Here is a 10,957-nt window from a genome sequence, read left to right as displayed (position 1 = left end):
ACAGCAGAATTTGTTGCAATTGGGACCATTTATACTCATTTTTGCTGGGAGAAAGTACACCCTAAAACAGAGTGAATTGTGAAATGTGTGTGGTTTTTCTACTGCAGCATTAACTATAGCCTGTTCATGGCTCGGCTCAGATGCGGTCAACGGCTCCATCTAGTGGTATGAACTGCATATTTGCAGTAGACACGACAACTCACCTAACAATATTGGCTGATATATTGTCAGAGAGGCTTAACGTAAATATAATATTAAAATCATGTTTCTTTAAAACTTTATATTCAATCGAATTTCCATTGAGAGTATGAATTCCATGGCAACAACCGTTGGTTTCCTGCGGTTAAACCATCTTTATTTTGGTGAGGCTTCACTTTCAAGTGTCAAAACTGGTTCAGGTAGGCAGTAGTGTTCTTTACTAATACAATCTTACGTGGCTTTCAAACAGAGAGCAAATGTTTGTTTTAAATACTTTGCAAAATTAGGTTTAATTTGGTATTTTTCTGCTCTAACCGTCGCTTTTTATGAATGACAACAGCTGATAAACACGAGAGCTAAAAGCTAATCAATGCTAACGCTAGCTAGATACGACTTTTTTTTGGTCTTCAACAAATACAGGTTAACTAAAAATGAACTTTGCACTCCTGTATACATTGAGTTTAATCTGTTGTATACCATATTTCCTCACTTGTTCAGTTTATACTGCTACAGAAAATATTTTAACAAAAGCTCACATCTTCTCCTCAGAGGTTGTGCAGGTACAGGTTAGGTGGACTTGTGGTGTGATGATGGAACAGTTTGAGGAAGAGGAAGAGCAGCAGCTATCTGATCAGTCAGACCTGCTCACGGGAAGCCAGGATCAGGTGGAAGATGAGGAGAAGCCAAGCCAGGGTCAAGAGCGCAACAGTGGCGATGAGTGGGACACTGATCTGGAAACAGACAGTAGGTTAAAGTGACCATACAGTCTTATAAACATGGATAATCTTCAACGCCCTCACCTCTTCTCTCTTCCTGTGTTCTCCTGTGTTGTTCCTTCCAGGTGCCACCGATCAGAAGCAGAGTCAGTCCCGTGCAGAGCTGTACCTGCAGGCCTGTCAGAGGACGGGCTCAGTTCCTGTATCATCCTTTCTCCGTAACTTGGGTGACACCAATCTCAACCTAAACTACTATGGTGTAGGACCTCTGGGAACCAAAGCTCTGGCTTTCGTTCTGCAAGTAGGGTGGCTTTGTTACCTTAAACTATATTTACTGTTATGAAATATTTTAATTATCATGAGTAAGGTGATGGTGGGTCTGTGTTGGGTTAATGACTTATTTCCTTTTCAACGCAGTCTTTACATTTAGACAGAGAGACTGCTACTTGGAGAGGTCCCAGTTCACCTCCTGGGCCCTACCGTGGTGCCCTTGAGCAAGGCACCGGACACCCACCCCCATTGCTCCCCGGGCGCTGTACAATAGCTGCCCACTGCTCCTAGTACTAGACTCCTGGTACTAGGATGGGCCAAATGTCACTGGGTGTGCTGTGTGCTCTGCATGTGTGACCGTTAAAGAGGGTTTCATCCCTCCGATTCTATTTGATCTATTCTAATATCATTATTTCAGTAATTTTATTGTTTTTCCAGACTGACACTACTATCACTAACCTTGAGCTGGAGGAAAACTCACTTGGGCCCAAGGGGACACGCTATCTGACGGAGATGCTTCAAACAAACATCACCATCCAAAGTCTGGTAAATATTCTATAACTATGGAATAAAATTATTTCTGAAAAACTGTACTGGTAATCATCTGCTCTTAACTGCAAGAGGAATGACACATTCTTAAAATAAATATTAATAATACACAAATGCTTGTTTAATCTCTTAAATCTTTTTGTATCAGAATCTTTCCAACAACCAGCTGGGCCGAGAAGGAGCGTACACCATCTCCAAAATGCTGTCAGAAAATTACTATGTCAAATCCCTCAAACTTTCAGGTAACCAACTAAGTATTTTAACCATTTAGGATGTTGTTATTGAGTCCTTTGCATACCTCTCGCTGTAACACAATGGAAATACGTTTTATACTAATCAATAAATAAATGTCCCCTTCTTCCCTAGGAAATAATTTTGATGATGTTGCAGCAAAATATTTTGCTGATGCTTTAAAGGTTAGTACAAAGTATTGAATCTGAAACATTTTTGCAATTATTTTATGAATATATAGAATGAATCAATAGTGTATCTGGTCTACATTTGCATTAATCCTCAACATTCTCTTTCGTTTTAGGGAGACTATGTGATCAAAGAGCTGGACCTCAGCCACAACATGTTCAGTTTTACAGGAGGACAACACCTGGGCCATATGTTAGGTACACTAGCTTATTTCTAGATAGATAGAATTGGAGGGATGACACCCTCTTTAATGGTCACACATGCAGAGCACACAGCGCACACACAGTGACATTTTGTTCTCTGCTTTTAACCCATCCTAGTACCAGGAGTTTAGTACTAGGAGCAGTGGGCAGCTATTGTACAGCGCCCGGGGAGCAATGGGAGTGGGGGGGTGTCGGTGCCTTGCTCAAGGGCTGACTGTATTAGGAGAATTTCACTGCAGAAGCCAAATCCGTCATATAAATAAACACGTCATTCAATTACAAAACTCATACAGATATCACAAATCAATTCCAAATCACATTTTTATAATTTTAACTTTTTCCTGCAATAAATATAGATTTAACTCATCAAACCTTTTTTGTTGTTGCATGTTTTCTCTATTCAAACATGGATAAAACCATGTCTTGTACATAATGTACACTAATTTTCGTACCAATTATATTTCAATACCGTATTCCCCCTTCAGTTTGTGATTTGTCTGGCAGAAATAGGAATTAAACTAATATAGCAAACAATTTGTCGGCCCATTCTTATATTGCAATAATTACATCACAGTACAGTGACAGTGACAGTCAATTCCAAAAACCCTCAAAAATGTTAACATATATTTAGCAGTCGAAACAAACTGAGGATATATAGTTTACAGCTTATTGATGTCATTGCAAAAATGAAATATTTATATTTTTTATTTGTGATACGTATTTTGTACTTTGATATTTGTTTCCCCTTTCACAAAGCTGCAAATGTAGGTATTGAAGTCCTAAACCTGAGCTGGAACCCCCTTCGTCTGGGTGGTGCTATGGCTGTTAGTGCGGGGCTGAAGGTGACCAGAACAACACACTCATAATGCATAGTGTCTATATAACGCTCTGTTTCCTACCACAGACATTTCACTCACATTTTCCTCAGGTAAACTCAACTCTGAAGCAGCTCGATCTGTCGTGGAACGCTTTTGGCCAAATGGAGGCGGAGTCACTGGGTCAGGCCCTGAAAAACAACAGGACGCTTGTGCTGCTGGACCTCAGCGGTAACCATGTGGACGATCAGGCTGTGACACTTCTCTGCCAGGGTCTGATCACCAACGGCACCCTCGGGGTCCTCAAGGTGAGCATGCAAACAGGTGGATCACTGGTATTTATTATGCAGCATTATGGCACTCTAACTGTTAGGTTTGGTGTGTCTGTATTTTGTTAAGCTCTCACAAAACCCCCTGACGAATATTGGAGCTCTCACGCTGCTAAACACGGTCAAAAAGAACCTGAAATCAGCCTTGGAGGAGATTGATATTTCTGTAAGTGCTGTACATTTCCTCTCAGAACATGAATACTAATATTTATCTTGTATTGAATGCCTTAACCCTCCGGTATCATTCGATTGGACTACGCAAATTAGTCATTCGAGACAAAAATGTCCACTGCAAAAGACTTTGATAAAAACATTATATTAAAAGGTTTTTTTCACAACTTTTTTGGGTTCAATCTTTAAAGCAACTTCCGCCCTAATAGAAAATACCAGAAATGTAATCATTTTCAGGATTTTAACCCTTTCAATGCCATTTTGAAAACATGAAACCGCTGTTTTTTTTCATGATGAAAACAGAGAAAATGAGTTATTTTCCCAAAAATACATATCTGGAGACTGGCTCTTTTTTTTTATATAACAGTCTTGGATATGTCAAAGATTAGCAACAAAATGGATTTTTTTGCATTATTAGTTTTTGCACAAAATCAGATTGAACAAAAAAGTTACAAATTAGTCATTCGGGACAAAAAAGTCCACTTCCAAAAACTGCTCTAAAAGGACAACAGATTAATGTTTTTTAAAACTTTTTGGGGTTAAGTCTTTCAATCAACTTCAGTCCTGATCAAAAATACCAAATGTTAAATTATGTTCAGGATTTTAACCCTTGAACTGCCAGTTTGAAAACATGAATTTGCGTTTTCTATGAAAAACATGCACAAAAAGGCAGTTATTTTACATATATTAAATGTTGGGGGGGTCGGCTTTTTTTTTTTTTATCACAGTCTTGGATATGTCAAAGATTAGCAACAACATTTATTTTGGTTGATTATTAGTTTTTGCACAAAATCAGATTGAACAAAAAAGTTACATATTAGTCATTCGGGACAAAAATGTCCACTTCCAAAAACTGCTCTAAAATGACAACAGATTAATATTTTTAAAAGCTTTTTGGGGTTAAATCTTTCAATCAACTTCAGTCCTGATCAAAAATACCAAATGTTAAATTATGTTCAGGATTTTAACCCTTGAACTGCCAGTTTTAAAACATGAATTTGCGTTTTCTATGAAAAACATGCACAAAAAGGCAGTTATTTTCCATATAATAAATGTGGGGGGGGGGTCGGCTTTTTTTTTTTTTATCAGAGTCTTGAATATGTCAAAGATTAGCAACAACATTTTTTTTTTTTCATTATTAGTTTTTGCACAAAATCAGATTGAACAAAAAAAGTCACACATTAGCCACTCGTGTCCCATCCACTCCCATTATAACCACATCTTTTGATCTCTCCGCCATACCGGTATATAATCATGCATTTTATAATGTCAGGGTTTTATATTGGAGGAAAATAGTTCAATGTGTCCCTTTTTACTGTATATCACCAGATGTGACATTTTACCATTGAATTATATGACCTATAAAAACACTGAAGTAATACTATTTTCAACTTTCTTTGAAATCATTTTTAAATCAGCATCAGATGTATCAATGTCAACATTTATTTTCCAAACAGCAAACTGCAATCAACATTCATGAACAAATGAAATTGTCAAAACAGAACAATGATATGTATGAGTGTGTGTTGAATAAAATGAGAGATGGATGAAGATAGAGCAAGTATGTGTGTTAGAGACGGAGTAAGATAGATGGAGATAACAAATAATGTGTGTGTGTGTGTGTGTATGTGCGTGCGAGAGAGAGAGAGAGATCAGTTCATCCAGCAGAACCTGCAGCAGGGGATTTGGTGATCTCTGCAGGTGAACTTTTCCCAGTGCACATCCAGCACAGTCCCCTCTTTTTTGTGGAGCCGCTTGCGGTTGTGCCGGTGTCAGGGGCAGCTGCCGAGGCCTGTATGTCCGCCACTATGGTAACAGCAGCCGGTGTACGAGGTGGATGCTTTCTCCGCATGATTTTTGCAGACACCAGAGATCTCCCCAACTCCTCCAAGAAAAGCCTCCTCCTGAAGGACTTGGCTTGCTTCCAGGAGGGATCCACAGCAGTAAAAAGCACAAGTGCATATGACGTGAACAAATTGTCACAAGTCACAGTGATCCCTTGGAGCCCCTCTGTCATTTCCAGGACGACACGCTTTCCCTGGCCCACCTCGGCAGCACTGCCAGCAGCTTTACCGGTGTAAATCTGGCACTTCCAGGCATAGGAGGTTTCAACGTCAGCGGTGATCCAGATTTTTAGCCCATACTTTGCTGGCTTGCTTGGTATGTATTGCCGGAATTTGCAGCGGCCTCTGAAGGGGACAAGCTGCTAATCCACACACACATCTTCACCATGGTTGAAAAGCATCGGAAGGCGATGTGTCCACTTCTCCCAGAGAGAGCGTATGGGGGCAAGCTTGTCTTCTCTGTGACAGGAAGGTCTCATCAGCTTGTCGTCAAACCAGACGGTGGTATTCATCAACCGGAATTTGTTGTGGGTCATTGTGGCACGGAAGATGGCACGTCCACTGTGGTCATCCCAGGGGCTGCGGGTGGATTCGCCCTTCGATTTGTACACTCCAGCCAACATCAGGAGACCGATGTATGCACGAATATCTGTGGCATCCACATCACTCCAGTTTGCCACCGAACATCCCCCCTGCAAGTTTGTCATGTCGACAATACTACTGATGATCTCAGCAGTGAAAAATAAATTGAAGGAGGATTCCACGTCATCAATTCTTGTAATGGCATAACGCGTGGCCCTGGAACCAAACCTCTGGCAGCGGGAATGTAGCGCAGCGTGTCGTTGTTAGAGGCAGACCAGATTTCACAATTTGTTGATGTCCACCCACTGCCAGGATCTTCTGTTTCCTCTGCAGTTTCAGTGGAAGGGTCAGAAGAAGAAGGATCAGACTCCACTACAAACTCCACATCACATTCTTCTTCTGAGGTTGTTTCTGATTCAGAAGAAGAGTCAAGCAGCTCGCTGGAGGTTGCCGGCTGCATCACCATATCCCTAGCTTCTTCCACAGAGAAGCGCCTCTTCATCTTACTCGCTTGTTGCGTATCACAGGAATGAAACGACCAGCCAGCCAAACTACACATATTTATGGATCTGGCTTTGCAGCCAGGTGTTCGCTTATTGACTTAGTGCATGTATGGCTGTGTATGTTTGTATGCTAAAGAGACATTATCAAAGCCTTTGAAGTTCCAAACAATTCTAAACAAAAAGGTCAAGCTGGGTCAAGATCATACCTCTGTTTACCTCCAAGACACATGAGACAGCACAAATGAAAAACAAAATGCCATGAGAGAACACTTACTCCTACATTCTCACACACATCAAAGGTAAAGAGATGAGGGGGAAATTGTGAATGCTGTAAACTGTAAACCAAGACATGACAAGCATGTAATTCAATGTAAAATGTCACATCTGGTCATATACAGTAAAAAGGACAAATTGAACTATTTTCCTCCAATATAAAACCCTGACATTACAAAATGCATGATTTTATACCGGTATGGCGAGAGATCAAAAGATGTGGTTATAATGGAAGTGGATGGGACATTTTTGTCTAATCTGATTCTGTGCAAAAACTAATAATCAACCAAAATAAATGTTGTTGCTAATCTTTGACATATCCAAGACTGTGATAAAAAAAAAAAAAACCGAACCTCCCAACATTTATAATATGGAAAATAACTGCTTTTTTGTGCATGTTTTTCATAGACAACGCAAATTCATGTTTTAAAACTGGCAGTTCAAGGGTTAAAATCCTGAACATAATTTAAAATTTGGTATTTTTGATCAGGACTGAAGTTGATTGAAAGATTTAACCCCAAAAAGTTTAAAAAAATATTAATCTGTTGTCCTTTTAGAGCAGTTTTTGGAAGTGGACTTTTTTGTCCCGAATGACTAATTTGTAACTTTTTTGTTCAATCTGATTTTGTGCAAAAACTAATAATGCAAAAAAATCCATTTTGTTGCTAATCTTTGACATATCCAAGACTGTTATAAAAAAAAAAAGAGCCAGTCTCCAGATATGTATTTTTGGGAAAATAACTCATTTTCTCTGTTTTCATCATGAAAAAAAACAGCGGTTTCATGTTTTCAAAATGGCATTGAAAGGGTTAAAATCCTGAAAATGATTACATTTTTGGTATTTTCTATTAGGGCGGAAGTTGCTTTAAAGATTGAACCCAAAAAAGTTGTGAAAAAAACCTTTTAATATAATGTCAAAGTCTTTTGCAGTGGACATTTTTGTCTCAAATGACTAATTTGCGTAGTCGATTTGTTACACAGTGAATTAAAGACCGATTTGAATTTTTTTTAATTGAATTCCAAAATAGATCGAGAAAATAGCCTTGTTACAAAAATGCAGGCCGTTTGCACCAACACAACCAAAGTTATTGCAAAATGAAAAGTGAAAAATTACCCATATGGACAAAAACGTCCACAGTGATACCGGAGGGTTAAGAGCTTCTTCTAAGCTCTGACGTGTTTGTGCAGACGGTGTTTGTGAAGGAGGAGTTTGTGGAGCAGCTGGAAGAAGCCCGTCAGAAGCGTCCTGCTCTGGATGTTCGGTACAGCGCCATGAGCTACGTCACCAGGAACCTATCTGTCCTCCAGATCTTACGGGTCAGTGGTCAGGAAAGAAGAGACATCTGGGGGGAAATAGGTTAATAGTTATAACTAGGATTCCAGTGTTTATGCTCATAATGTTACACAAATAACATCCTAAAAGAGGTCCCAGAGATATTTTCTTTAAATGTATAATCTTGAAACTTAAATTTGGATTCTTAAATAGAAATTCCTATCAGAGCGAAATGAGAGCATTATGGATTTCTTTGAAGCTTTGGATAAAGAAGGAACAACCAACGTCTCCACCTCTGACTTCAGAAAGGCTGTGAAGGTCAGGCTTACTTTCTCACAGCAAACAATCTATCAAAGAAAAGTATTTAACTAGTATTCAGATATTAACTATTGTATGGATGAGTATAGTGAAAATAATGTTATCATGCATGCAGGAAGCGAACATACCTCTGGATCATCAGCAGCTCAATTGGTTGCTCAGGAAGTTTGACAAGAACTGCACCGCCACCATTATGTACAGGTCAGTCTGTGATGGTGTCAGTAGGAATATTTTGTATCTAATATTTACCATGCAACATTCTTTTATAGTCAAGAAGAGATAAGTAACCATTTTAAGAAAAATAGTCCCATTTTACACAATTTTCATCATTAGGTCCAAACCAGCTGAAGTTTAGAACATTTATTTGCCTGTGATTTAAACGTATATACATTTTAGACATCCCTCTTTTTTAGTGGGAAAACAGGTTTCATTTATTAGTGTAAAACAGTTTGAATAATCAAACAGAATAATCTTAGCTCAAGCTTTGTCTAGGTTTGTCATGAAGGAGATTTTAATTGGTTTGAAAAGTAATCCTTCACTTTTAACTCTTTGTGAAGTCAGTGGTCTCTTTTTGTTGCAGTGAGTTTGCTGAGCTGTCGTAGAAACAGAGGACGAGGAAGACATCTGGGAATAAAATGTTACGGAGTCAGTTATTTAGTAGGTCTTCCATTTTGCCATACAAGTCTCACAATGCTACATTTTTGCGAAAATATAGAGATAAGGAAGCGGAACTGACACACAACCAAGGACAGGTGTATCCTAATAACAACCCCCCCCCCCCCTCTGTAGTCCTTAGCTCAACCCAGTTCTGCCCAGTGTGAATACTTGAACCGCTGACACCAACCAGCTGCACCCACCTGAGCGCTGCCAGCTGTGTCTGCGGTTGGGACACAGGGTCCTCCACCTCATTCTCTCCATCCAAAAATAATCTTCAGGTATGACAACAGAACATAGGAGGAAGAAAAAGAGCTGGCATCCATATCAAAGGACCGAGAGGAGAGAAAGAATAGAGCCAGATGGAAGCTAGTTGTCTCGCCCACAGTGGTAAGCTTTGAATGAAACAGCCTGTAAAGGAAACAGCACGTCGATGAATATGGATGTGCAGCATTACTTATTCAGGGCCGGCAGGGTAGGATTATTGAAGGTGAATTGTCTCAAGGTGTGAAATCCGACAATCAGATCTGTCAGGTGGCTTCAGAGGTAACCACAGAGGAGACGCTGACAGGAAGCACCTCTTTATTAACGCATATGGAAACGGCATGACACCTAATATTATGAGTCATGAGAAGACGGGACCGCCCTTTTAAATGTATATCCTATTTCAGATAGAGCTCCTAAGATGAATTAATGACATTTCAACTATTAAATCAGTCGGCCACTATTTTGATACCCGATTAATTGGTTTGAAAAATTATTTAAGGAGTCAAAGATTTCTGATTCTAGCTTTTTAAATCTGAAAATTCTGTTTTTTTCCACTCTTGATGATGGTAAACTATAGCCGTTGAGTTTTGGACCTGACAAGACTATAGGAACATTTTGACATTCTATAGACATGGTTCTCTTTAAAACCAAATGCACCTCAACTCCCTCCATGTTTCTGTCTCCACTTCCTCTGCCGTGTCTTTTCCGTCTCCTCATCCGTTCAATCACACACTGAAAAAAGAGAAATTGTTGAGAAAACCAGAAACATTTGCATTGTTCATTACATAAGGTAATATTTGCAATGTGGCTCATGTATACAAAATTCAACCGTGACATTGTTTTTGAAGTTCTTATAAAACTGTAGATCTTTGTAAAATATACAATTATTAAGGCCTATAAACCTACCTTATTTGGATGTGCCTCTTGTCCCAGTGTAACTAGAATGATCCTTCACCAATGCCATGGTGCATTCAAGTGCATCACGATGGTCGTACTTCCAGAAGTTGAAAATGGTTCTTCCAACTTTGATGTGTTCAGTAAATTGATGTCGTAATGTAGAAATAACAGAAGCTACAAAGAAGATGGGTTTTTATCGCTCAGTGTTTAAAGGAGCTTTTGATCTCAGTTTCCTAATAGATTCAAATTATATTAAAAGAAATTAAGGTTTTGAACAGGCTACAATTATTTATATTATTTGTCAGTGACTACATTCACAGGGAACGCATACAGAATTATCTCGTACATGTGAAACAACAGGTTAGTCAGAATTACTTTGTCCTTGAATACAAAGATTATTCATTTGACAAAATGTGTGAGGATGTTCCAATAAACGAAGAGCACTTCAAAGCCTTTTTCAGACTCTTAAATTATCGAGTACCCCCTGTAAAGTTTGTGTTTGAGAATCAACATGCAAATGGGCAATCTTTCTTGGTAATAAAAGTCTCACCTTAACCTCAAAACACACTTTTACAATCGGACTAAAATACAATTATTTCTACAATGACATTGATATAATTAGCTATTTAAAAGATAGAAAAAATAACTGAATAATTTAGGTAAATAATCTCTCTG

At 38.9% G+C, this 10,957-nt stretch overlaps 1 protein-coding gene across 3 annotated transcripts; it reads left to right on the top strand.

The window, feature by feature from the left end:
* The first annotated feature begins 144 nt into the window (after positions 1-144).
* On the top strand, positions 145-10,438 carry LOC117439574 (leucine-rich repeat-containing protein 74A-like). 3 transcript variants are annotated; one of them, XM_034075518.2, is made up of 15 exons: positions 147-398; positions 748-942; positions 1,040-1,215; positions 1,623-1,730; positions 1,882-1,975; positions 2,100-2,149; positions 2,269-2,350; positions 3,113-3,198; positions 3,285-3,479; positions 3,571-3,666; positions 8,062-8,190; positions 8,360-8,464; positions 8,580-8,665; positions 9,045-9,121; positions 9,254-9,272. In XM_034075518.2, exons 1-14 carry the CDS (start codon positions 308-310, stop codon positions 9,064-9,066), a joined length of 1,515 nt encoding a protein of 504 aa, XP_033931409.1. In that variant the 5' UTR covers positions 147-307; the 3' UTR covers positions 9,067-9,121; positions 9,254-9,272. The 3 variants fall into 3 exon arrangements, with proteins under 3 accessions (XP_033931410.1, XP_033931409.1, XP_033931411.1); XM_034075520.2 differs by lacking the exon at positions 147-398 and adding an exon at positions 546-618; XM_034075519.2 differs by lacking the exon at positions 3,571-3,666 and having other exon boundaries at positions 145-398; positions 9,254-10,438.
* Positions 10,439-10,957: the final 519 nt, after the last annotated feature.

Source organism: Pseudochaenichthys georgianus, chromosome 24, assembly GCF_902827115.2.
Source record: "Pseudochaenichthys georgianus chromosome 24, fPseGeo1.2, whole genome shotgun sequence".
NCBI lineage: Eukaryota > Metazoa > Chordata > Actinopteri > Perciformes > Channichthyidae > Pseudochaenichthys > Pseudochaenichthys georgianus.
Note: the sequence above shows the minus strand (reverse complement) of the source record. Positions and strands in the feature narration are given on the sequence as shown.